The 27164-nt window shown below is 47.3% G+C and overlaps 3 protein-coding genes across 7 annotated transcripts in view; 2 read left to right on the plus strand and 1 right to left on the minus strand.

Moving 5' to 3' along the window:
- Positions 1 to 7081, plus strand: part of LOC101872296 (synaptotagmin-like protein 2) — a 37105-nt gene extending 30024 nt beyond the window's left edge. Inside the window, exons 11-17 of the mRNA XM_034064302.1 lie at positions 64 to 233; positions 1034 to 1136; positions 1687 to 1848; positions 2593 to 2671; positions 3081 to 3180; positions 4057 to 4262; positions 5704 to 7081. Of these exons, the coding sequence (XP_033920193.1) occupies positions 64 to 233; positions 1034 to 1136; positions 1687 to 1848; positions 2593 to 2671; positions 3081 to 3180; positions 4057 to 4262; positions 5704 to 5849 (966 nt within the window). The 3' untranslated portion in view covers positions 5850 to 7081. The remainder of the gene's footprint in view (positions 1 to 63; positions 234 to 1033; positions 1137 to 1686; positions 1849 to 2592; positions 2672 to 3080; positions 3181 to 4056; positions 4263 to 5703) is intronic.
- Positions 7082 to 15950: 8869 nt separating this feature from the next.
- Positions 15951 to 24145, plus strand: LOC101870099 (ras-related protein Rab-39B). 4 transcript variants are annotated; one of them, XM_034064136.1, is made up of 5 exons: positions 15951 to 16185; positions 20547 to 20767; positions 22110 to 22244; positions 22940 to 23048; positions 23440 to 24145. In XM_034064136.1, the coding sequence occupies exons 1-3, from the start codon at positions 15971 to 15973 to the stop codon at positions 22193 to 22195; spliced, it is 522 nt and encodes a 173-aa protein (XP_033920027.1). In that variant the 5' UTR covers positions 15951 to 15970; the 3' UTR covers positions 22196 to 22244; positions 22940 to 23048; positions 23440 to 24145. The 4 variants fall into 4 exon arrangements, with proteins under 4 accessions (XP_033920027.1, XP_033920025.1, XP_033920026.1 ...); XM_034064134.1 differs by having other exon boundaries at positions 20547 to 23048; positions 23440 to 23605; positions 23810 to 24145; XM_034064135.1 differs by having other exon boundaries at positions 22110 to 23048.
- A 1096-nt stretch (positions 24146 to 25241) lies between these two features.
- LOC101870273 (prefoldin subunit 3) overlaps positions 25242 to 27164 on the minus strand; it is a 40403-nt gene continuing 38480 nt past the window's right edge. For both annotated transcript variants that reach the window (XM_031048223.2, XM_034063443.1), the window contains one exon: positions 25242 to 26412. In XM_031048223.2, the coding sequence (XP_030904083.2) occupies positions 26342 to 26412 (71 nt within the window). In that variant the 3' untranslated portion in view covers positions 25242 to 26341. The remainder of the gene's footprint in view (positions 26413 to 27164) is intronic.

Consider the following 27164-nt stretch of genomic DNA (forward strand, 5'->3'; position numbering starts at 1 on the left):
TCAGAAACCAAGTCAGGAGGCTGCCTCTCTCAGTGCCACTGACCTTGCTCTTCCACCTGGCAGGTGAGTGGCAGTGTGCTCAGTGTCTACAGTGGTGATTTTGGGAGCGTGGATGCCCAAGGTACTGTGGAGTTTGCTCTGGACTACGATGAGAAGAACCGGGAGTTCCAGGTTCATGTGTCCCAGTGCAAGGACTTGGCTGTCGTGGATGAGAAGAAAGGCAGATCTGACCCGTGAGTGATGCTTCAGTGCCTTCTGACTTCTGATATTTGTGTTCTGAAGGATTTCTTTGTTTTGTTTTCTCTTTTTCAATGTCATGGTTACTTCCTTCAGACTTCTGGTGCATGTTTACTGCTGGGACTTCCCCAGCTGATGGTTTTGGATAGATTTGCATCAGTAAATATGTTGCCAGACTTAAATATGGACAGATTGACAAAGTTTTGATCACTACAAAGCCAGTTCCTGTTATGACTGGAACACGTTCACTCTGCATCCACGTGAACCTTGATCTCCCCATGGTAAATACGCTTTGGCAGTAACTGGTGATGCCGACACATATCTATATGAAAATAAAGTCCATAAAGAAGTGCTGTTAGGGGCACAGTGGTATTTGTACAGAGGTTAGTGATCTCTAGTTTAAAAGATGATGAAAAGGAGCTTGGATTTGAACCCTGAGGGAGAGACTTAAAGACAGTCCACCCCTTTCCTCCTCTATAATTTAACCTTGATCTTGAATGCACAGAGATGCTATAGTTATGGGTGTTTCAGAAAATGGATATATGGCCTTGCTGGCTTTCTGTATTGCCTAGACAGCTGCCTGTTCTGAATGTTGGTGACATTTACCCATCTTCCGTGGTATTTATAACTTCACATTCAAGCAAAGTTAATATCCTAGCAGGTCTCTTAATTATTTTTGGCCTCAAAGAGTCAACCCGGGACTTTTGTTTCCATGTCACCATTCACAAGTGTTGTCCACTTACTAGAGCTTGGCAATGTGGAATGATACCCAACTGGGGTTTGTTTTCTTTTCTAGGTATGTTAAAACTTACCTGCTCCCAGACAAAGCTAGAATGGGTAAGAGGAAAACTTCAGTGAAGAAGAGGACTGTGAATCCCATTTACAATGAGGTGTTAGGGGTAAGAACAAATACATGCTCTAAGAGCCTGTGTTGTAGCAGGCACCTCTACCAGGTCAGGTCTTGAAAGGTCCTGCCACCTTGGCCAGGCTTTCTCTTTCAAAACTGCACAGTGGTCTTTGGATGAGATAGGGACCTGCAGCCTGTGCTGCCTTCAGCCAGAGCAAGGGGTGTTCTTCCTTTCCCTGGCATGCAGTCAAGAGGCATGGACTAGTGAGGAAGGTCTTCATTATGTGATCTTGCTCATCAAAACCTAGAGGATTATTTAACAGTGCCCAGGCCTGTATTAATAATTCTTGAAAGAATATTGGTTTTGTGATGAATGGAGCAGATTTCCCTGTACTCAGCAGAAGAGCTCTGTCAGGGCAGTAGTACTACTGCAGGACAAAAGAGAGATGTTCAGAATGAGGCCAATCTGTTAAGGCATGTGTGGAATGGGTTTGAATGTCTCAGAGCTTATTCAAGCTTTTGAGTAGTTTATTTCCAGTTGGAGAGAAGTGAGGGGAAAGGAAGAAAAATTTGAACAACCTGACTTCTCTTTCTTCTTCCAGTATAAAATAGAGAAAATGGTATTGCTGATCCAAAAATTAAACCTCTCTGTTTGGCACAATGATCCACTGGGACGTAACAGTTTTTTGGGAGAGATTGAAATAGACTTGGCCAGCTGGGACTGGAGCAACAGGAAACTCAACTGGTACCCCCTGAAGCCACGAGTAAGTGTGTCTCAACTGCAGTCTGGCTTCCTAGCTCAACCCTGCAGCCCTTAGGGGTGGCAAAAGTTCTTCCTGACTCCTCTGAGGTCTTCAGGTGTGGTGAAGCAGGACAACATGTGTTATACCTAGGGGAGCACAGTGTAATACCCACAAGCCCTGGACACGACAGAGCAGAATTCAGTGCTCTGAACACAGATGGGCCTTCACAGGTCTCCTTTGGTGACTGATCTGTAGGGACACTTTCATAGATGTGATCTGACACTAATCAGCAGAAACTCTGACGTGGCTTTGCCTCTCTCTCTCCTCACATAAAGACCATCCCTTTAAAACAGACAGCAGAGCAATAGGTGAGGCAGCTGAACATGGCTTGAGAGGTAAATATTCAGGTGCCAGTTTTTGTCAAGCCTGTACAGCTTCCTGCATCCTTCTGGGTTCACAAGTCTGATTTGAGATCCCTTTTCAGAAAATAAAGGACATTTGTCTTTCAGAACTAAAATGTTTAATTATGTCCATTTGGACATGTCTGAAAGGGCAACCTTGCTCTGAATGCTCAGGCTTTTGATTCTGAGGGACTGAGTTTGAGAACAAAGCTACAGAGAAAGGAGCTGCCCTGAGAACAGGCTGCTTCAGCCATGGAAAATCAGAGTTTGTCCCTTTGTGCCCCTCCACTGAACTCAAAAGCTGTTTATGTTGCTATGTTTACACAGTCTCTTGCTTAGTCAATCATAACTTTTTCTGTTTCAGAGCCTTTCTGCTGTTAATGGTGTGGATCATCGAGGAGTTATGAGTTTGTCTATTAAGTATGTCCCTCCAGGAAGCCTAGGTAAAGTGTGTAGGCTGCAGCCTACATCTGATCTTCACATATGGATTTATTAGGATTGTGCTGGGGGGAGAGAGGAGGCCTCAACAAATCCAAATTCTTCAGGTGTTCTGGGCACTGTGGGCAACACACAACCCCTCTCACTGTGGGGTGGCACAAGACTGGGTTTGTCCAGCAGTTCCTTCTCCTTTCCTGTTTTAAAGCAGCACCAGCACATTGTCAGGAGCCCTCTGTAGCTGCAAGGGTAGTAGTGCTGTGGCAACCAGGCAGAAGGGTACAGGGCTCACAAGGGAGTGAGTATGCAGGAAAGTCATGTTGCTGTTCCCTCAGGTCCTGGGGAGGAAGCCTGTCATTTTGCTTACTTATTGTTGGATAACTGGCATGACAGTTGCTCTCTTCTCCTAAATGGCAGGTCCCAAGAATCCTCCCTCTGGTGAGGTTCACATCTGGGTCAAAGACGTTAAGGACCTGCTGCAGTTGCGTCCTTCTGGAGTTGACTCCTTTGTGAAATGGTAGGTGCACAGACATGGTGTTGGCTTTGGTCCTGGGTCACAGAGCTGTGTGCTTTCTTCCCATTTCTCAGGTTCACCTTGCTGTGCCTCCATACTGTAAAACCTTCATGTTGCATTGGGCTTTTTAGGAGGGAATTGCTCTTGTTATTCACTTATGGCCAAATTAGGAAAATCCTTCCTGTGATAAAGTTCTTGGTCAGTTACTGTCTGTGACTCACCCAGTGATTTGCCTCAATAACACCTGAGTAAGAAGAGGAAGTGGGAATGAAGTTTTGATATGAGGTTGCATGAAAGGTTTGGGAATTTGTTAGGAGCTTGATAGAACTGACATACAGATGGTTGCATCCAGCTTTGGTCTCCTCCAGAATTTAGTACATGCAGTTTTCTGGAGCCTGCAACATCAGTTCTTCCTGTTATATGGGAGAAGATGCTGCAAATAATCCAGAAAATCCTTACAGATTTCTCCTGGTAAAAGATTTGCTGCTCCAGAAACCCAGCTGACCATTTTGAAATGCCCCCTTTGGCATCTAAGCAATGGAAATATATGAAAATAGAAAATTGTGAAAGTAATGTGCATTTTTTAATGTTAAAAGTCAGGTTGCAAGAAAAAAGCAATGGCCAAAAGCAGGAATTTTAAAGCAAGCAACCTCTTTTCTGAAAATGTTTTGCTTTGAAATGAAATTTTAAAAAGAAAAACAAAAGTTTCACCCAGGAATTGTGAACATTTTCCATTAAATCCACAGCGATTTCTTAGGTTGAGACCGAAATCCTCCTTTTTTCAGAACTGAGGCTTGTTTAGACCAAGGAATTTTTCAGGAACAGTTCAATGTCAGGTGAAACTCAGTATTACATGCTGTATTTTTTCTCCTCTCAAAGCTATGTGCTTCCAGACACCAGTAAGAAGAGTTACCAAAAGACCCGAGTCATAAAAAGAGACACAAACCCTGTTTTCAATCACACTATTGTATATGATGGCTTTCATACAGAGGATCTAAAGGATGCTTGTGTTGAATTGACTGTGTGGGATCATGAAAAACTTACCAACCACTTCCTTGGAGGAATCAGGCTGGGCCTTGGGACAGGTAAGTGATATTCTTTACACTAAATGAATACTGTTACCATATTGCTGAACTGCAGGATATAATGGGAAGATGCAGAGCATTTTCCTGTCGGAGATAAACCAGGGATAGGGAGTCTTGGTACTTGTACTGTGTCTTGGATGGAGGAGGCCATGCTACCATGATAGCAACCCACTGTTCCCACCTCTTCTGCCAACATCAGCTCTAAGGTCTAGCAAAGCTCAAGAATCTCCTTTGGGTCCATCAGACTGCTGTTACAGGAAAACAGGCTGTGTTATAAAGCAACATTATATTGCTGCTCAGGTAGGAACTTGAATGCCATGTGGGACAGCACCACCTGGTGACTCTGTCCACATCACCTTCTCCCTGAAATGCTTTGGTAACATGTTTGAGAAACCAGGCAGGCTGTACTACTTGATCCAACTGGTAATCAGTACTGAGAGTACCTCAGCTGGAATGAAATCATGGATTGGAATAATGGAGTTGTCTGGATGTACACTAAGGTGTTACTGTTGGGTAACAGTAAACTAAAGGTGTTTTGTTTTCATTTAGGCGATGTAGTGCTGAAAGACCTCAGCAGAGGTGTCTTTTGCTCTACTGGGAGATATCACTGTCTCTGGGAGCTGATGGCATGAGGTTCATGTTTGTATTTTTATAAGTGGGATATCTAAGATTTTCTAATCCATGGATTGTTAAGCAAGAGGGTTCTCTGAGAGAGGCAAAGAGAAGATTTTACAATGTTGTAATAAAGGATAAGTGCTCCTTGAGGGTATTGGGAAAAGGCTTATAACAGCTGGAAGGTCTGCCTTGCATTTATGTATATTGGATCTGCTTGTGTTCTTTCTCACCAGGAGGGTTGAGAACTATCTAGTGGGAAGGGACAACAAAAGTAAGCACATAAGCAAGATATAAAAATACCAACTGCAAGAACAGACCTTTATCTCATTGACAAGTAGTTGGCACGTGAAAATCTGGTTGAATAATCAACTTGGAATTGATATACACACTTTTCCACTATCATATGCTTGATTCCTGTATAAATAAAATGTAGAGCAAGAGAATGTTGACAAATACTCCACCCTGTCCACAAGAAAATCCTTTCTCTTACGGGATTAAGGGAAATCCTTAAGGGTTTCCAAAAGGATTGAGGAAAACCCAAATCTCTTAGACCTTCTTTCCATTCTGGAAAAGGCAGAAAGGTTTGATCCCATTGTTTTCCTTGGCAGGTGATGTTCAGGGTTCTTGCATTTTGTGGTTTTTGCATTGCCTCCATTCTGAACTCTGATGTAAAATGAAGGTTGTCGGCAGGAAGAACAGGAGGTGGTTAAGGTGCAACTTGCCAAGGAGAAGTCGGCACCATTTACATTCAGACACAACCTGCAACAGTTCCATCCCACTGCGTACTTTTGCATTCCCAATGTCATTGTTTTCTTGTTCTTTTCAGGTTTGAGCTATGGTATCTCTGTGGACTGGATGGACTCCACACAAGAGGAGGTGGCCTTTTGGCAGGAGATGATGTTGGCTGCCAATGAATGGATTGAGGGATTGCTGCCACTGCGCTCCCTGGCAGGGAGGAAGAAACTAAAATAACCTGCATTTGTGCCATAGAAAGGCTGAATGTTTTCATTAGCATTAGGAAACTTCCTGCACCGAGGTGATGGAGCCATCCACAGGCCTGGCAAGTGTCAGGTTATAAGGCAATTGATGGACGGCGCTTTGGAAATGTTAAATGTTAAGTATTAATTCCCTAACAGAGGACGTGGAAGATACCAGACTGATGCTATACTTGATTTTGACCAAGAAGACACTTCATTTGCCTTTTTATTTAATCACTTATATTCATTATATTTGAATTCCATTAAGCTCTGGGAACAGTGGCAGAAGGAAAAGGAGATACAGAGTTTATTTCTTTTTTACTGTTTCTTAGGCCATTTTTTTCCTGTGCAGCAATGTAGTTGTGCTAAAGCAGCAGCATGGTATTATTCATATTCCCCTGCAAGTGGTACTCTTTGTACTTGATGTAGAATTGCTCCAAGTCACCAGCAGCACAGTCTGAGAACAGGAGTTTAGCGCTTGTTGCTCATGATAACGTGTCTCTAACGTGAGGAAAAATTGAGATCCAAGGTGAACATAAAGAAAGAGAGGACTATTTGAAGCAGAAAGTGAAGCAACCTGAGGAAGGTAACAATGAGGGATTCAATATATCAATTTCTTTCTACTTTAATATGAAAGAGAGAAGTGGTGATCCTGCAGTTAGTGGGATTTTGCAGCCAGGGGCTGTTTTCCCACAGGCCTCCTCAGTGACCTCAGGCAAGTTTCTCTATGAAAAGACAGTTTCAGTGCAATATAAACTAAAATGCTTGCCCAAATGTAAAATATGGTTATACTGCTAATGGGCCTAATCTCACCTTTGAAATGCATTGTGTGCAAAACAATACGAAATCATGTAGGAAACAGTCTAATGTTAACCTGGCACAACGGGTCAGGAAAGAAAGGTCAAAACCACGCTGGAACATGGGAGATGTTGGGAGCTGGTGGGAGAGGTGAGTAGGGAGTGAATGAATGTGAAGGGTGGCTGCAGAGCTCCAGTTGTGTGAGCTGCTTTCCTGCCCCTGCACACCCTGCTGCCCTTCTGGCTTTCCTTTCACCTGATGCCTGTTGACAAGTTGTCCGTGGCTGGAACTTCCTTTTTGCCAGTGGCTCACAAGAGCTTTGCATCTGGCACACAGTGGTGTTGTGAATGCATTTTGAAATGCAGCTTTGTAATTTCTATTTTGGATGTACATATTGTGATTAAATAGAATGTTTTTCTTTAGTCATCACCTGGTCTCCTTGTACCTATTTTCATCGTGGGCTGAGTAACACGAAAGCAAGCAAAAGAACTGTTAAGTTTTGTCTTGTCCAAATGAACCATTTTCAACCAAGGGCAAGGGAAATGTCATGAAGAAATATTCTCTGTTGCTATTCTACCCTAGATTTTAGCTCTGTGGATATTCTCATGTTCTTCTTTAATGTGTTGATTTTATTTAACTCAAGTTCAGTGTAAATTTTCAGCTTAGCAAAGATGGTTGTAAAGAAATGAATGGGAAAATGTACATTTAAAATAACAGACCTTTTTGTGAAGATGTTTGGGAGATTATCAGCAGCTTTCATGGGACAAAATAAGGAAAGAAGATGGATTTGCAATGGGAAAAAGGTAATACTTGTGTGTACCAGTTGTACTGAAATCACTAAGAGAGTGTCTGTAGAGCAGCAGGATAATGACTGTCTATTGAAGGACTTGATATATATGTATGGCATGTCAGCCCAGAGATACTTTCCATGGGCTCCAGCCTGGCATGTTTTGTTCACCATGGTTTGGTCATTTATTACCCTTGTGGGATAAAATAACAATATTGTGCCTGGGATGAGAGTTGTTAGGTTACTATTATCACTTGTTTAGGTTCTGAACATGTGGATATTTATGCACACGTAAGTGACAGGCTACAAGGAGCCCCACTTTTCAGAGCTGCGGCTTGTTGCAATGAGGTTACCACAGGACTGCTGCTCTCTCCCTGAGTGCTTCCCTATCCTGTAGGGTTCTGCTGGGGGGATTTCTGCTGCTGCTGTGAAATCAGTTGTCTTTGGCTCAGGTAGGTCCAGGTCTCTTCCTGGAGGGTTCAGCTGACTCCTCTCCATCACAGAAATGGATTCATCCTGCCGCCACCTCCTCCTTTTCTCCTCACCTGCAGTATTAGCATATGTGGTTGTGATGATGCCAAAACTGCTGTTTGTGTTAGTGGAGCTAGAAATGATTTTGCTGGTGTTTTAGAAAATTGCCATCTTTTTCTATGGGGTGCCAATGAGGGGGTCAGTGGCCCAGTTTCATCCCAGTGCAGTTGCTTTTATGAACTTGGCCCAGAACTTTGCAAGCAGATTATTTTTGCATTCAGATTCCATTGAGGATTTTGGGTTAATCTTTTGGTGACTTGTTTATTTAAATTAAGACCTGATTAACTTAAGAAGCTTTCTTTGCCATTTAGTACTGTATCAGAGTAAAAGATTACACTGCCAAACCACACGTGCCTTTGTAACACAGCTGTATCTGAGGTAGTAAAATGTACTATGCTGTTTCTGTTTCATTTACTGCACAGAAAGCACTTTATCAGAAAGAGGCACTTTTATTGTCAATGTCATATGGAGGAATGGAAGAGCTTGTGAGAATAAGGTTAACTGCCTGTTTCTATATAGCTTATGATGTTGACATTTGTTGTCTGTGAATGGCACATATAAGAGACTCTGGCCTGTAGGCATATATAGATGATAACATGAGTTGGGTAGTAACTGGTAAAGAAAAAAAACGGATGGCAAATTCTCTAACTGTATTTGTGGAATGGGTTCAGGAAACACTCCATGCGTATAGTAAATGTGGTTTGTGTCTCTCATTTCCCTGAATACAAGCATGCAATTGGCAGTGACACAGTGGGAGCTGACTGCAGTCACTGAGCTCTGGCTGGGTACAGCAGTGACCTCGGGGACTGAGCAATGTGAAATGCCATATTACAGACCAGGACCCTCAGGCACTAGCCTCTTAATATAAAATGCAAAGCTCAGTGTCTACAGTAGAGGTGGGTAACTGCTTCCCCTGAGTGTCTTGCACTCAGGAGTCAATGTTTTCTTGGAAATTTCTAAGCAAAAAAAGGGAGAAAACAAGAGTATTTCTACCCCACCAGGCAAATATCCATTCAAAACTGTTTATATTGCAGGTGTCAAACTACTGAAAATAGTTTACTAGCTAACTAAAGAAGATAAAGACTCCTGAATCTTGAACAACATCCAGTGAATGAGTGTCTTGCAGGGGATGGAAAAGTAGTGTTTGAATTAATTACCTATTACTAAATATTTACTCAGCTTTATCCTTCACCAAGACAGGGATAAAACTGAAGTACTATGGAGATTCAGGGAGCATATCACACTGGCTAAATATACCCGTATAGTAACATCATCTGTTCAAGTAAGAAATGCTGTGTTTTTGCAGACTTGTTAAGTCAAAAAACGTATCAAATAGACTGGTGTATTGAAAACTCAATGAATAAACACACTTCGGTCCCTGACAACTAAGAGGGAACATACTCAGCGCCAGGTTAGACCGCTTGTTTTAGTTGGCTGTTTGTACTTGAATATCTGTCGTGGCTTAATCCATTTTCTTTCCCACCTGGTTACTTCCCACCCCTCAGGAGTCCTGGTTGTCTGCTGTTAAAATGGATGCCTGGGAGGCGACATCCTTCTGAGCGCTGTCACAAAGGTTGTTGGAGGACTTTGGGAAGCTCAAACAAAAGCCTGTTTGCAAAGAGGCTGTAAGGTATGTGTTGGTGGAGCCATGCTGCTCTCAGCATCACTGCTGTACAAGATCCTACTGACCTGTGGAGGGCTCTTGAAACACAAGTCCCTTCCCATGGGGTCAGGCAGGAACAACCACTTTTTTCCAGGAGAAAGAAGTGCTTTTTGGAAGAGTCCTCTGCTGCAAGGAGCGTCTCTCCCAGTGAAGGTGAAGTTTGTGGGGCCACAGGAGGATGCTTGAGTGTGTTTTGGTACTGCAGTACCACCTCCTGGCCTGTCATGAGCAGGAGATGGTTGATTTGTAGCAGTAAGGCTTGAGTAAGACTGGCCAACTCCAGTGTGATTGTTCCTGCTTTTGGGGTGTTTGCCAGCTTTTCCTACCCTTCTGAGCACGTTGGTTGGAAGGTGCTTGGTCAGCTCACAGCAGTGCAGAAACTGAGCATTAGCCTGAAGGCAGCCCAGGGGAAATGGCTGTTAATGGCTTGTATGAGATCTCTTCTGAGAGAAGGCTGGGCATGGTGGAGAGCTGGAAATGTCTCCTCCAGGGGCCTCACAGGAGTTCAGCCACCCTAGATCAAGCTCCTTTTGGGTTTGCATTAATTTCCCATTAACTCAGCTGACACCTCATGTCAGATAATAAAATCTGAATGAAGTTGGGTGAGGATGTCAGCAGGCAGAGGCATTCGGGAGGAGTGGAGAAACAAAGGAGCAGGGTCTGAGCTGTCAGGTTTTCTGGTCACACCAGGTTGGTGCTGGAGGGCTCCAGTTAGCATTCATGCTGGAGAGGGGCTGGTGGTGGTACCCTCCAAGCAACCTGAAATCACTGCTCACTTTAAGCAGGCAGATACCTGATTTTTAATATGCTTTAAAATCATACTATGGCTAGACATGTCCTGGGCTGTGGTAGTCCAGCCTACATTGTAGACTCAAACTAGCCTTGCTTTAATAGATAGTTTTAGGAGGAAAGGAAGGAGTCCAGAATATGAAGGCATTGGCAGTGGTCAGTTTTCCTGGCCTTTTTACCAGGAGTGCAGTCAGTGTTTAGTGAATTACTTGGCATCTTGTATAACACCATAGAGCCACAGTGCAACCCCCTGCAGCACCTTGAAGACCCCCACAACTAATCCTCAACAGGCATTACAGCTTCTGTTAAAAAGGCTTGTGTTTAGTGGTGTTGATCAGAGCAAATTCCAAGTATGTTTTACCTTTTCTCACTCTACAGACCTGCCAGTGCTGCTGCTAAGCTTGAGACTCCACCAGTAGGACCAGAAATCAGGTTTCATGCATCTAACAACCCATAATACCATCCTGCTAGTCATTAATGATCCAAAGTAGCTCTTGAGCTGTAAGCAAGCAGTCTGAGCTCTGGGCTCAGAGGGGAAGCTAGGGAGCTCTTCTCTGGCAATGTAAGTAGCTCAGACACCCACTCTATGGCAAGGAAAATCACAGTCACCTCTCCTGCTCTCCTCCTCTCCCACTCACCATTACTAATTTATCCTGATTGTAATGGCTTCTGTTTGCTCTGAGCAGATCCTGTTCGCTTCCTGGGAAGACTTGAACAGCTACAAGGACATAATATTCCCAGTGGAGGAGCTGCTCTTGGATTCAGGCAGACTCAGGCAGATATAATGATCTCTTGATGGGAGCCCCCCTTTTTCGATCACCCAACCCATGACCATTTTAATGTGATTGTAATCTGAAATAAGACACAGGGAGCTGCATCTGGAATAAGCCACCCCATAGTAATGATCTGATGTTTCATTTATTGTCATGGGGAAACATTTTGCAAATGATTCATGTCTCTTCAAAAACCCAGCTGATGTGCCTGTGCAGGCTCTTGGGGCTGAAGGCTATGTCATGGGAGTGCTGTGTGGCACCAGAGGGTGGCTCTGCCACTGCAGGGATGCAGGGACAAACTCATCCTCTGTGCACATCCCCATGTGGATCACACTATAGGAGAGTTTAATATTGCCTGTCCATTCAGGTTGCAAAGCAAATGCTAACAGTGTCCTGGAGCACTGTTGTTGACTCAAGAGGCTTTGCTGGTTATTTCTGAAGTTTCCCTGCCTTGGTGTCTCTCCCACATTCTCCCATTGGCACAGATCCTGGCTGGCTTTGCAGCCGTGTCCCTGTTAAGCTCGTTGGGAGGAGGCAGAGCCTCCTTCTGAAGGGATAGAGAAATTCAGGTTTTCTGGGACAGCTGCTCTGTGCTAGGCCCTTTTTTCTGCTACAGCCGAGGGAGAAAGCAGTAGTGCTGGAGGACAGTTCATCCCATCAAACTGAGTGGGAGAAATAGCTCTTAAGATGTTCTTGCTTCTTTCTGTTGGCTACGGAAAGAGCATGGATACATAGTGTAGGAGAGACACTTAGATGTGTATTAATGCGGGACCAGTAGTGGGACAGCCAGCATCACTTAGCCATGACTCTATTTATCAAGCTTATTGCCTGCACTACAGCTGTTGATTTAATCCCAGTGGTACCCCTGCAGGATGCCACCCCTGGAACCTCAACCAGCATGCTTGGTGTGCAGTACTCCATCACGCATTAGAAACATTTTGCTGACAGGTTGGTGTTTGGTGAGGGAGGTCAGACAAGTTTCCTGGGGACAGAGGCTTCCAGTCTGCCACAGAAGTCCACCACTACAAAAGATGCTTTAGCCCAGCCAAAAGCTAAGGTGAGACAGAAGCTTCACCATGTGCCTTCTGGCATTCAGCCCTGCCTGTGCTTCCCTCCTGCTACTGCTGTTGGAGGCTGCACGGCTGTCACCTCATCACAAAGTCCTAAATTACACTTCCGATGCCTGCTGTCAGCTGGGCTGTCAGTTCCTGAGCACTGTGTGGTGCCTTGGCTTTACGCTTGTCTGCACCACCCTGACTAACTGTGGGCATCATATAAACAATAAACACTAATTCACCCAGTACCTTCCCTCTGTCCTGGGCACACATCAGCTAGTCCTGGGTGTAATCACGTCTCTGTCAACAGTGTAATCATCTGTCTCCATGTCACATCTCCTGGACAGGCCTAATTTATCAAAACTAGGTAATAAATTGTTTGCTGTGTGTGGTTAGCCAGCCCCGCTCTCAGCATGCCCATCACCCTTGTATGTGGCCTGTAACCATTTTCAGTGGGTAGCTGGTCTTTGGCCTGGCTGGTAGCATACACTGCCAGGGCTCAGCTTGGATGCAGTTCATCTCTGCAGTCATGAGCAGATCCATCACAAGTGGGGCTGGAATACAAACCTGTGAGGGCTGGGGATGTCAGCCCATGGGTTGGGGTGCTCTGGTTCACCCATGTGTTGCTGTCACTGCACCTTCCCAGGTTTAGGAGCAGGCTTGGGCTGCCTCGGGCAGCTCCTGTGCAGCCAGCCCTGCAGCCAGGGATTGTGTCAGATTGATTGTTTTTTGTATCCTTGGAAACTGAAAGGGCATTAAAATTGCATGGGGCATGCAGTGCTGATGTGCTTTCCTCATAGTGCTGCCACCGGCTTGGAGATGGCTTCAGCTGTGGGGCTGGTTCTGGATCAAAACTAAACTCCAACTCAGCTATTGTGAGGGAAGTGCCCTGTGAATTGCAGTGCTGTTATCCAGGGGATGTCTCACTTACAGCCATCCCTGACCATGCCTCAGTACATTCTGTGCTTGTGGCCTAGCCACAATGAGCATGGGCATCATGGTGGAGAGTGTTCTGCCCAAGAGGACCTGCCTGCCTTGGAACCATCCTGCCCCAGCCACAGGGATGCTGAGGCTGGCACCAGGCTCTTAGCATGGAGTTGCATGGTTGTGGTTGCCGCTGTTTAGAGCACACACGGCACTCACCACCCACCAGTGTGAAATGGCTTGGAACTGGCCTCACACAAGTCCCTTCTGAGTATCTGCTTAGGGCTTCATCACCTGACACTTAAAAGAAGTTAATGTAATTGCTCTGGGAGAGAGACTGCAGGCAGAGCAGGGTAGCAAGGGAGCTGCTCCAAGTGCGCACATGCTCCTACTGCTTCTCATCAGCACTTGCCATCCTGTCCGCTACCACAAACCTGCCTTAGCATCAAATCTAGGTTAACTTCTCTGTATCACTCTTTCAGACACCAGATTTTCCATTTTCTACAATGATAACAGAACAAAGGCTCTCCCAGGATCTCATTTTCACCAACCTTCTCTGTTGGTGCTAATTAATAACGTGGCTGCCTGGTCATGCAGCGTGTGTTCATCTGTATGCATGAAAGTAACATCAGCATCATGGGATCCTGCGAGCTTATTTGCTGGGGGAAACAGGTCCCTCATGGTAAGGGAATTCCTCTGGCTAAGACAGCGTTTGCTGGGTACCAGTGCACCCCTTGGTGCTCTCCCTGGCTCCTCACAGCCCTGCAAGTTAGGGAGCCTCAGGTGTTCCCTGGCATAGCTCATACCACTGCCATGGAATGTCCACTGGCACCTCTGCCTTCAGACACCTCCTGGAGATTTGCCACCTGCAAATCGACCATCAGTGGCATCTGGTGGTGGAAGAAAGGGAATATGTGTGCATGTGTGTGGGGAGGAGAGAAAAACAGTTAAGAGAAACCACAGTTTGTTGTGGGCTTGACTAATGGGCATCGAACACAGAGAAATCATATGTTAAAGTGCAACAGATCCCCACACAGCACCGCTGGCAATGACTCACTGGTTAATGTACTGCTAACTGGGATTTATAGGTTTAATATTTCTCTGTTGCACCTTCTCTGTTGTTGTGCAAACTGCTTCATTGGTTTTCTTTCCTGTCCTGAGGTACATTAGAAGAGCATCTTTTGGGGTTGTTATTTCTTAATATACGTATTTCAAAGGGTATTGAAACAGTTGCTTGCCATTTATTTCTCAGGACTTGAAATGGTCTCGTTAATGTTCTAGTCCAATTTACAAGCTGGTTAAGTATCTCATACCTATGATAATGTCTTTTTTGAGGATCTAATGCATATAATAGCCACTGTGATTTTGTTTATTTCAATAGTGGTCATGCAGGATGAGCTATTAATGAAATTATCTTTAATTAAAAAAAAAGCACACCAATGCTTTCATAAATGTATAAAAAGAAGCGTCAATAATCCTTTTTTTAATGTTTGACTTAATACAGACATTTTAGTCACTGTTTTTAATAATATACATGCTCATCTTCCCTTCCAGAGACCAAAACTGAAGCAGCAGGCACTTGAGCTCAGCTGTATCCCATGGAGCCACACTACCTGTTTGGGACAGACTTATCAGAACTGGGACTTATAATCTAAGGCAGCTGTGTATACACTGTGCAAGGTATGCTGCTGGGGTTCCTGAGCGCTGTGCTTCACCCTGTGGAGCCAGAAACCTGCTCGAGCAGAGCAGGGGCAAATGGGTTTGTTAGGGTTTGTGGTATTTAAGTTGCTGTGTAGTTAATGTCTGTAGCTATTTATTTTTGAGACAATACATCTCATAGAGATATATCCGTACACACATGTACTGTTTACACATACATGTGGCTCTGCTGGGTTTCATGAGTGTGTTAGTAAGAACTCTTACCACAACCATTGTCCCCTTCCACACAAGGCTTCAGTGATGCGGTCCCCGGTGCCCACGGGGCAGTGCTGAAGCTCCCTGAAAGCGCCAGTAGCACTTGGGGCTCTCCCGTTCAGTGGGCACGAAGCTCCCGGTGTGGAGCTCAGAAACGAGCCCCGTGTCCCTCGCACCCCGCTAGGAGCCCTCACCCCGGCCGGTCAGTGCCGGCCTGTGCTCCTTACCTTCGGGTCCGCCTGCTGCCCCCGGCTCGGCTCCCTCAGCCCGGGGCTGCCCCGCACGGTCCCGCCCCGCCCCGCCCCCGCCCGGCTCCCGCAGCGGCCGCGTTTCGGGGGTGGCGGCTCCTCCCGGCAGTGCGGTAGAGCGCGGCCGCCATTGCACCGCACTGGGCCGCGCCTCCGTCCCCACACCCGGTACCGGCTCCAGCACCAGCACCGGCACCGGGCGGGAGCGCTGCAGCCGCACGGAACGGGCGCTGCGGGGAGGGAGAGCTCCGGGGGAGCGGCCCCAGCGCCGCGGTTTGCAGGGCTGAGGCGGCGGCCGGAGCGGCCCCGCACTGCGGCTCGGAGGGATGCGCCGGCGGGGCCGGGGCGAGCGGGGGGCCGGGCAGGGGCCTGCGCCGGCCGCCATGGGGCCTGCCTGAGCGGTGCGGCTGCGGCGCGGACAGCGGGGCCGCCTGTCCGAGCTCCGGCGGAGCAGTCCCGGTGCAGGCTCAGGCCCCGGCCGCCGCCGGTCCCCGGTGCGCTCCGGTCCCGGCCTAGCGGCGCTTCCCCGCCGGGCGGCGCGCCCCCTGCGGGCGAACGCAGCGGCGGCTGCCCCCGGGCCCGCGGGCCGGGCATGGGCGGTGCGGCGGCGGCGGGCGGGCGCTGAGGCGGCAGCATGGAGGCCATCTGGCTGTACCAGTTCCGTCTGATCGTCATCGGCGACTCCACCGTGGGCAAGTCCTGCCTCATCCGCCGCTTCACCGAGGGCCGCTTCGCACAGATCTCGGACCCCACGGTGGGAGTGGATTTCTTCTCCAGGCTGGTGGAGATCGAGCCGGGCAAGCGGATCAAGCTGCAGATCTGGGACACGGCCGGGCAGGAGCGGTTCCGGTGAGAGCGGGGGCAGCGGGCGGGCCGGGCTCCCGGCGGGGGATGCGGGATGGGGCCGGTGGGACAAAGCCGGTTCGAACGCGGCTGTCGCTGCCTCTCAGCTTGCATCTTTCTCCCTTCGGTTTGTTTCCTTTCTGATAGCTCTGCCCCCAGATCGCGTTTGGACTTGTGGCACCGCACATGGCCGCGGCCCCGGTGTGCGCGATGTGCTGATGTGCAGGATGTAATGAGGGGTGTGTAGGGTGCAGGTGTAGACGATGCCGCTGGTGAGGGGACGGAGCCCGGAGGAACGGCTGGGTTTGGGCTGGGGACGGCTGTGGGATGGTTTGGGGATGTTTACCAGCCCTGCGCAGCAGCCGTGAGCGAGGAGCTGTGCATCAGGGGATGCAGCTCGGCAGGGACAGCGCCTGCTCCCTGTTGGTGCAGGAGCAGTAACCAGGATGTTTCACAGCTGAACGCGCTTAGGCTCGCTGAATGCAATGGGATGTGTGGTTTGATCCTCTGCAGTGACAGCAGAGCTTAGCTGTGTAGGACAGAGACAGGCCGGGACTAACCCTTATTTGTGGCTGTGCAGAGATGACGGGTGCTTTCTGGAGAGTGCCGCGCTGAGCTCTGCGTGGGCACAAACCTGTGAGGTTAAGTGATAGTAACGAAGACTTGAGAGAAAATAAAGGTGGCAAGTGGGGCCATGCCAAGAGTTCCATGCGGAGATGTGAGGTAAAAGCAGCAGTGATGGGTAGAGCAGGCTTGGCCCCAGCTAAACAGGGAGCTGGTGGTGTCATGGGACACACACTGCTCTGACAGTGCTGTTTGGAAGGGGTGTGAGTGCACTTTCAGCTCCCTACCTCCCGTTTGCTTATGTTTTACATGCATCTTTAACCCTCATCTGCGCCTTCACCCTGCTCCATCGGGGAGCACTTTCCTTGCTGCACATCTCTGCGCAGCTTCACAGCTCTGCTTCTGTGCAGTAATGCCTGGCCTGAGGAATGCTGTGGTTTCATTCAATAGATGAAGCCTCCCCACCCTTCTCCCCACCTTTCTTCACATCCGTGATGCTGGCGCCTGGCCCAGGCTGTGCAGTAGTTGCTCCTTATCCGCTGACAGGTTTCTGCTACCTTGCAGCCTTTCGGGGCGAAGAGCTGGTGCTCTCTTCTGCTGAGAGAGGAGGTGCTTTAGCTTGCAGTTGCATCAGCTTCCAGCTTTGGATCTCTGGCTGAGGCCTGTAGAAGACATGCTTGGGTGCTGTCCCCTGCTCCTGTCTTTGCTGTGAAGAACAAAAGGTGGTGGATAGCTCCAGTTTCCTTTCTTTTACACACTGGGGAGTTTGGGGCCCTGGAGGCTGCTTGCCCTGTGTGTTAGTGGTTGACCCAGCCCAGTGCTGGGGTTGTACGCACAATGAGCAGGCGACCTTCGGTGCAAGGGCAGGCTGCACTGCTGCCGTGGGCAGCAGCATGCACAGGCAGGAAGGGTGGAAGGGACAGGACGAGTGGTTACACAAACCCCCCCACACTGTGCAGCTTTGAAATGCCCTTCCCGAAGCACAGGCTTAAATCCCACTGTGTGAAGCTAGAGGGAAGTGATCAAACCCTGGTGTCCTTATGGTGCACTCGGAAGTATGAGAAAAACCTGTCAAAAAGTCTGGTTTGTGTTTATCCCTTTCAGGTCACCATTAGGCCTGGGACAAGTTGTGCCCCGTGACAGCAGCAAGCAGCTCCTGGGCTCTTGAAAGCCATTTTTCTTGGCTAAAAGAAAGATGTAGCTGTTCCTGAAGCCCCTCAGACTTGTGGGTATAGGCAAGAAGCACGATGGTGCAAGTGCTCTCCAGAACCCTTAAACTTGTTTGTCAGAGCCCAGGGAACCTCTTAAGCAGGAAGTCTGTATAAGGAGCACCACTTTTTCTCAGAGTTCTCAGACTTGAGCATTCCCACTCTGCTTTGCATAGTTTAACAGCTACTGCACAAGCAGGAAACCACTGTAGATATCTTGAAGACACCTTGTTGGCATTCTCTGGCCTGCAGCTGTGCTGCATTTCTGCTCTTCTTGACCCCTGTTGTGAGCTCTTTCACTCTCCATAAATTAGAAGCAATTCCCATGCAGTCAAGGCTTAAATTACAGTTAGACATGTGCCATTCGTTCTGGTTTGCCTGATCAGGCCCCAAAACATGCTGCATGGCGATGCTGAGGTGGTGGCTTTGGAGATGTAGAGGAGCAGGGTCCCATTCTTCCTGCATCCATCAGGTTCTGCCCATCTCTGATTGCTCAGATACTGCCATTTCTGTGCCTGAACCATGATGTTGTGTAAGGTCATCAAAAGCAAAAGCATGTGCAGCCCTCACTCCCTGAACTGTGTAACCCCCTACAGCAGAGGAAAGCAGCAGCCTTGGGAGTGAGCTGGAGGGTGACATGCAGTGTGAAGGTGATGTAGCCTGCTTCCTGCGGGTTGACAGGAAAACAGTCTGTAGAGAAGGCTTTAAGGAAGGCACTGAGACCTTCACCTAGTTCTGTGTCAAAGCAGCATTCAGCTGAGATCCTGCCATGTCTTCAGAAGTACCTGAGGCATTGTTGGCATTGGCAGGAGGAGCCAGGGCTGGTGGCAGGGAACACAAGGGAGAAGCAGAAATGCCTGTGACAGTGTGGGGGTGAATATCTGCTTGCAGCTGGCTAGATAGCAAAAGGCAGAACTAATTCCCTCAGTGCCAAATGTGCACATCTACTGTTGTCCTTCGGCCAGATAATTGGGAGAGGAGGAATCATCCAAATGCAGCCAAGTGTCTTTTTCTGCTCCTCTTCTGGCTTTCCTCAGGTTTTGGCTGTGGATTTTCACCCATCATTGCATGTCTGTTTTTAAGGTGATCCTTGAAAACTCCAGGTCACCTGTTCTTGGGGCAGTTTTGCCAGGTACACACCTTCAGGACCAAATAACCCCTAACAACAGTCTCGCATATCCAGACAGGACTTATCCCAAGGTAAAGATGCAGCAGTGCTCGTATTTCCCCAGCAAGGGAAGTTCAGGCACAAATGTGAGTTTATCCAGGGACTGAAACTGATCATTGCTTTTGGATTTAGAATGAATCCATGACTTTGCAGAAACACCGCAGCTTTACAGCTCCTTGGTGTGTCCACGTGTAGTAGTGATGGAGCTATAGCTCTGCTCAGCCTCACGGCTCAGCTTCACTCCATGGCCCTGTGCTGCCTGATTCATGCAGTCATAGAATAGTTAGGGTTGGAAAGGACCTTAAGATCATCCAGTTCCAACCCCCTGCCATGGGCAGGGACACCTCACAATATTCCAGTTGCTGCTTCTGGCTGTGCTGTAGCATGTGCTTTCTTGGAAGAGTTACAGAAGAAGCTGTTACCTGTGAGGGTGCTGAGGCACTGGCACAGGGTGCCCAGAGAAGCTGTGGCTGCCCCATCCCTGGCAGTGTTCAAGGCCAGGTTGGACACAGGAGCTTGGAGCAACCTGCTCTAGTAGAAGGTGTCCCTGTCCATGGCAGGGGTTGGAGCTGGATGGGCTTTAAGCTCCCTTCCAACCCAAACCATTCTGTGATGATCCTGTGCACTCCATTTCTCAGCCTGTGGTCTCTGGATAGCATTTAACATTGTCAGTATTTGGCAGAACAAAACAAGTGGAAATGTGGATTCTCCAGGGAAGCTTTGGTATCATTTTGCTGTTCCTCAGGGGTCGGACTGGCTCCTCTTGGTGCATTAGCTGTAACATCATTTTGACCAGTAGCACAGTGGAGAAGGTGCAGGGGTTGGTGGATGTCCACCTGCCAAGGCCCTGGGTGTACAGAGGAGAGCTACAAACCCATGTGCTGCCTTCCAGACATGTAGCCCTCTTCTTTTTCATGCCCGTCAGAGTTTTCAGATGTCAGTTTTATGTCTGTTTGGTTTCAGATGGATCCTTTAACTTGTAACAGTGCTTCTAAACTGATGGGTTAAACAGGGTATGCAGAGGACTTAGATGGTGAAGGATGGACTCTTAGGACTAACAACAAAGGGCATATGATAGAAAATAGAGACCGAGCATGGTACTGGGGATTTGGAACACAGCTGTGATGAATCAGCAGGGCAGTTACCCAAGGGTGAAATCTTTAGGCCACGATTTGAATGGCAGGCTCTACAGAGGACAAGCTAAAAGCGGTAAGACATTGAATGGCTCCTCTGCCCTGTATTCTGCAGGGCACACAGGGTGGTGGTAACGCTCCTTTATTAAACAGAGACCAGCCCTTCAGAAGGGCTACATTTGGCTTAAGAAATAATCAGAAATCACACACAAAGAAACAAAACCTCACCTGAACTCTCTCTGCCCTTCTTCCCAAGCAGCTGTAACTTACACTTCTGTTGTGGTTTGTTTCCAGGTCCATCACCAGAGCTTACTACAGGAACTCAGTTGGTGGACTCCTCCTCTTTGATATTACAAACCGCAGGTCCTTCCAGAATGTCCACGAGTGGCTAGAGGAGACCAAGGTGCACGTCCAGCCATACCAGATCGTCTTTGTTTTGGTAGGTCACAAGTGTGACCTTGACACACAGCGGCAAGTCACCAGGCACGAGGCTGAGAAACTGGCTGCTGCATATGGTATGAAGTACATTGAGACCTCAGCTCGGGATGCCATTAACGTGGAGAAAGCCTTCACTGACCTGACTCGAGATATATACGAGCTTGTTAAAAGGGGGGACATTTCAATCCAGGAGGGATGGGAAGGGGTAAAGAGCGGGTTTGTCCCAAACGTAGTGCACTCTTCAGAAGAAGTGGTGAAATCAGATAGGCGATGCTTGTGCTGAGCTCTTCTAGTGAGGCAAGTGGTGATGAACTCTACTAACCAAATGTACTTTACTAAGTGAACTCGGTGTGAGAGAAGGGAGAGCAACGCTCCCGTTGTGAACAGCCTCCCACAGTGTTTTGGACACCAGAACAGACCCCAGAAAGACATGTTCTGTTCCAAATAACCTTTCAGAACTGGGGGCTACAAACCTACAGGAGAGTGAGTGAGGGTGCATGTAGCTGTTGTAAGGAGACAGGAAGCAGAAATGAGGGGCTGCACAAGACAGGAGAGAGTATGCAGAGAGCTGGATGGGCTGGCACATGCCAGGGTACTGTACTTGTCCTCTTTTAAGTAAATCCATAGCTTCCTGTTGGGTATCGAAGCCACAGTATGGATACTTTAATAGTATGAGAAACGGGCAGACAGAGAGAAAGAAAGAGGACATCTTCCTTTGCGTCAGCTGTTTATTGCCAGGAGGGTGAAAAGGCAGCACAGACACTGTTTCCTCATAAGCCAGGCTCCACAGGAGAAGCTTACTGACATGGTGTGCACACTTCTGAATTTTCTTTCTTATGTTCTTGAACCTAGTTTGATAGCAAAGGATCTTCTGTGGGATTTAAAGAGGAAAGCAGCAGTCATCTGGCTGGTGATTAACATTTAAATTATTCCCCTCCCCAATAGTGCTTTTCTTGCTGTGCTGAACTGGGACTCTAAGTAGCAACTCCTGCTCCAGTAGTAATTATTCAGTGCATTTTTACACATTTACTGCCTAGGTGAGTACCTTGAATGTACCGGAGTTCAGGGCTTTCCAATAGGATTAGGTGGTCAGGAGCATAGGGAGAACCCTGTCCTCATATGTTGTAGCTTAAGGGTGGGGTGCTGCAGCCAGGTTGGACACACCAACATTTCTCTCTTGCTGACAGCAGTGTGCTGACTCTTTGGGTGTCCTAACCCTCCAGGTCACAAGGAGGAATGGAAAAGGGGGAGATGGGGGAATCAAACATAAAAGAAACTTGAAAAGCTTAACTCAGGTGTGTCAGCCATCCTAAAAGGTGAGATTTGTTTATAAAGAAGTTAAATAGCATAGAAGGCAACAGCTTCCATCAGTATTTTCTGCTGTTAAAGTGTCATTTTCTTTCTTGGCATCTGTGGAAGAAAAGAAACTAGCGCTGGGAAGGAGGAGCACACCCCAGGAGTGTCCAAGCAGGTGGAAAGGAAAGCCACAAGATGAGCTCGAGTAACATTTGTTTTCCTCCATGTTTTAATTTGACAAAAGAGGATCCATCTCAGGTTGGTTGTTATGGGTCAGCAGCCATGTTACAAAAGCTGCATGTAGGGAGATGTTTCCTAGGAATGCCATTCACCACTTAGAAGCTTTGCTTCTGCTAAGTTTTAACTTCAGCTTTTGAAGTGCAGCAGGGTAACTGTGCTCCCACAGCAAAGGAGGGAAGTTCAGCCTATTAAAAGCAAACAAACCTATAGGGACTTTTTTCCACTTGAGTTTGCGAGCTTTATACACCAATCTGCTAATGGGCAGGAGAGAGTGATTAGGTAAAACCACAGGAAGCAGCTAGTGCTTGATTTTAGGTCTCTAAAAATAGAGAAGAATAAAATACTTATTTACAGTTTTTTAAGCTACCTTGTCTATAAAGGTGTGAACGGCCTTGATCACTGTTGTGTTCAGGCAATTCCTTCCTTTGAACCTGGTCTCACAGTTTGCAGCACATGGGCAGGTCCGTATGAATTAAAGCCCCTGTGGTTTCCATAGCAAAGCTGTACAAAACCCCCAAACCCCAACAACCAAACCACTGAACATGAGTAATGCTTTTATTCTCAGTGTTCTAGGAACAGCTTCAGTCCCTGTGCTCTGCAGGGGAGCAGCAGTGTGGCACCTGCTGGGGGGCACTGGTAGGAAGGGAGGGGTGGCACTGGACCAGCACCTTACAGTAAGCGTCTCGCTTCTAACCCCGATCGCTCTTGATTAGGCTACAAACGCATCAGAAACCTTGTGCTAAAGGCAGATTCAGCTGTGGTCAAATTGAGTACCCTGAAGATTAAAACACAACAAGAAATCCCTGTACACTGTCTTTCTAGGTAAGCAAAGCTGGAGCCGATTGCTGCAGAGTGCACCACACAGCTTGGCTGCCCTGGGCTCCCATGGGCTGATGCCAGTGGGGAGGGCACAAGGTTTGCTGGGATGGGTCTGTAAGTCCTATTTTCTCAATGGCAAGCACAGAGAACTTCAAAAGGGGCAATTCTTCTTTGTCAGAATGGGAAGTCCACCACGAAACCAACTTGGTTCAGGGTCCAGCCATTCACCGGTTGTGTCCTGGGCCACCTCACTGAGGGTGCTGCACTAACAGCAGTGAGCAGTTGGATCAAATGGTGCTTTAGCAATAGTAAAACTCTGTAATTTGCTGTGCAGAAACCTGGCCAGTATGAGAAAGATCACTTTTCATGAGACAACCACTGTTTTATTTAATAGGTTTTGGACATTCCCCTTTACTGCTCCCAGAGAGAAATTCCAGAAAGCCCACATCAGTCAGTGCATTCAGGCCTCCAGAGTAAGTCTTCAATTTAAAAACACAAGGATCATGGTCCTAAAGAGGAACAGTGCAGAAGAAAATGTACGTGGTCTTAACTACTTAGAGGTAATAAATGGTTATATTAAATGATAGAGAAATCATTATCTACAACTTTTTTCTAATTCCTTGCATTTTCTAGACAGCTTCTTCAAATATAGGAAATGTAGATTCATCTGTACAAAATTTGGAATGTTTTTTCTAAGATGAAGAACTTATAGGATATGCTACCACTTCTTTTCTAACAACTGGTTTTAATGCTTTGACTTCTAGTGCAAGAGGGGCTTAGAGAAATCAGCAGGTGCCACCTTTCACAGGACAAAGGGCAGGAGCTCTTTTACTCTAGGACAAAAAGAGAAATAATAAACCTAAGAGAAAGCTACTTTCTGTGGTCTGCACCACACATTAAAACCAATCTGCATGTTAGACTGCAACCGCTCAGACCCTCTGGAATAAAAGCGTACGATACACTTTCCGCTTTCTGTTATGCACTGTAATGAACTGTGAAAATACTGCTGTATTTAGCTGTCTGTATGTGATTGAAAACATGCTTGTATTTAGCAAAATGGTTACTACGTGATAATGTGAAATTCAAAACTTGTAAAGAAACTTTGGTGGGGTTTTTCTTTTCCTCCCTCTCCTCTGTCCTTTACCTGTCAGCTGTCTGCTCCTGCACTTCTATAGCGCAGTGTAAGGGGAAAGCTAACATGGACTGGCTCAACAATAACCAAGTACTATTGGCAACAGCAGCCAGAAAGCCAACCCCAAACCAACCCCTTGCACCCTTCAGTAGTAGCCAATCGCAGCCTCAGCCCCTGGGCAGCACCAGTGCCACCGCAGCTGCTGCATGCTGCCCTCCTGCTCTCCCTCGGAGTAACAAAGACTTGACAGCAAAGGGCAGAGCGATGCTGGACAAGGGAAGAATGACTTCTTGTCTGTGAGGTTTGGGGATTTACTTCATATCAAACACCCAAACCACTACGGCCAAAGCCATCTCCTACCCCAATCCCAAGCCTGATACTTTCTGAACCTCTTGAGCAGCCCCAGCTCCAGTGCTGTCACCATTAGGCCACTGTCAGCTGCCCACAGTATTTGCCTCCTGCAGAAACACTTAACTCATCATCTCATTGTGCCCAGCACAGGCAGGCGCTGGCTGCCCAAGGACCAGGCAGCAGGAGCATGCTTTGGCCTGCTGGGAGCTCATTAATCCAAATTGAAAATTGCAGGAGCAAGCAGGATGTGTTTGCAGCTGCCCTTCCTGTCAGTGCTGATGCTCTGACACAGGGCGGCGCAGCAGCCTGTGGGCTGAGCAGCCCCATGCCCAGCCAAGCCTGGCAGCCCCATGTACCTGTTAGTCACAGAATGCATTTGATCCAGACGTTTCTCTGCCACAGCCGGAGCCACAGGAACAAACAGCATCTCCCTGCATGACAGGTATGGATGAGCCAAGCCCAGGTGCTCCCTGCAGCTGGTGGTAAGGATATCCCTGGGTTCTGCCCATCCCTGCAGCTCTTGCACTTTCACAGCCACAGAGCTAATTCAGATGTGCTGACTCACACTCCCTGTTGCATCTGAGCCGCTGTTCAGCAGCTCCATATCTCTGCTGCTTCAACTGCATTTTTTCACACACACCATTAAGGAAGAGAAACAAAATCACACATGAGAGCCATGATTCCTCACAAAGAAGGATGCACAAAGCCAGCTGTTTGCCACAACTGCTTAGTTTTACTATTTTAATATCATGAAATAAAAGTACAAAAAATTTACAGGTATATTGTTTCTTACATGAAGACCGAACAGTTTACATTTGCATTTATTTTGCAGCAAAACCTGTATTCTCAGTCACAGAATGTGAATATTTAGCCACTGACATCACCACTGAGCATTTCAGTTCAGAAAGAAACTGCAGAGGTAAAAGGCAACAATCTCGCAAGGCGCCGGAAAACCCTAATAAAGACTCCAACTGTTGACAGCAGCAGTCGGGCCTCAGTAACACACCCTCACCCAATACAGGTTTCACCACTGGGAGGCTGAGAGGGGTGACCCATCTTGTCTAAGGGATCAGAAGTGGGGGTTGTTTACAGGTTACCAGTGCTTTGGGTCCTTGTTCAAGGCGTTTGTAGAAGTCGGCAGCGTTCACACAGGTATGAGAACGAAGGGAGAGATCACCTGCAGCCCTGACACAGCCTGTGCTGCTCATTCACCACTCCTCTCTGCAGAGAGGTTACAAAGTCTTGTGTGCAAAGTGCTGAGAGTTCAGTTACAGGCAGTTAACTAACCCATTGGTAATACAACCACATTTATCCACTGTGGATACCTGGGAATGCTCACCGAGTGATGCTGCCTGTTAACTGACTGAAACAAAATCCAAGACTTCACTCTGTTTTCTCTTTCCTAGCACATCACAGCTGCACATCTCCCAGCCCAAGTCACCTTTACCTCCATCCTCTGTACATGGAGATGAAAAAGTAAACCCCTGCTCCAGTGCCAGACTCGTTTCACGCATGCCCCTCAACTTCTCAGACAAGCTCTCAGGTAGAAACTTAGTTACAACAGACTGGTCTGATCAAAATACCCTGTCCTTTGCTGGACTCCGTGGTGCCTTGTCAAATAATTCATTTCCTGAAGCATGCATGAAACCAATTTTTGAGTTTACAAATAAATAAAATGGTGGTCACCATCAGTTTTTATACATTTTACCCTTTACTGAAATGCTTAAAGTAATTCAGTCCCTTGAGAATGAACTTTGGGGGTGTTTAAATAAAAAATACTTGGAAATTGAAACCACATTTAAAATTGGCAAAACTATGCTTTGTTTTTGGAAGGGTCTTGCTTGTTTCTTCTCTTTACATCCCAATTATAAACTCTAGCCATATCTGAGAGTGTGGAATTAAGGAAAGAGCTCGTGCATTCAGAAGGGAAAAAGAAACACAGAAAAGGGGGAAAGCAGGTTAGAGACTTGGCCACACTTCACTAACTTGTAACTGTCAATATAGAAACCATTTAATGAAAGAGCTGCCTTGGTACAAAGCCTTAACGCACAGGAATATACTAACAACTAACTGCAGCAGTTATACCATTCACTTAAAAACCTCCAGAGAAACACACCTTTAGTTTTACTCACAGCCACTCTTTCCTGATGTCAGTCACTCTGTATCAGCTCTTCGCCTGTTTCAGGCACCTGTAACTTCCTGCAGCACTAAGCTTATGTACCAACTTGAAAAAACAAGCAGCTGTGCCTGTGTTCACTACATCTAATGCATCAGTTGATGGCTGCCCTCACCAGTGTACAAAGACATAAACCCCAAGTTAAGCAATGCCTAAGCAGCACCAAGCTTGCTGCAGCAGGGCTTGCATGGCCTGGAGAACATGGACACAGCTGAATCGGGTATGATGAGCAATAGATCAAAGAGCAACATGCTCTAGAGAGGAAGAGTCACTTTGCTTTGAAACGGCCACCTGGCCATCAATCCACCGCACGGATCCATGCTTCCAGTCACTCCCAGTCTAGTTCTGCAACCACAGACACAAGCCTTGCTACATCTGTAGTCTCAGCACTGAAAACAAAATGTTCCCTTTAGCTGCTAGAAAAGGTGAAGCTCCTGGAGTGCTACAGAATCTTAAGGGC

Source organism: Melopsittacus undulatus, chromosome 6, assembly GCF_012275295.1.
Source record: "Melopsittacus undulatus isolate bMelUnd1 chromosome 6, bMelUnd1.mat.Z, whole genome shotgun sequence".
Taxonomy (NCBI): Eukaryota; Metazoa; Chordata; class Aves; order Psittaciformes; family Psittaculidae; genus Melopsittacus; species Melopsittacus undulatus.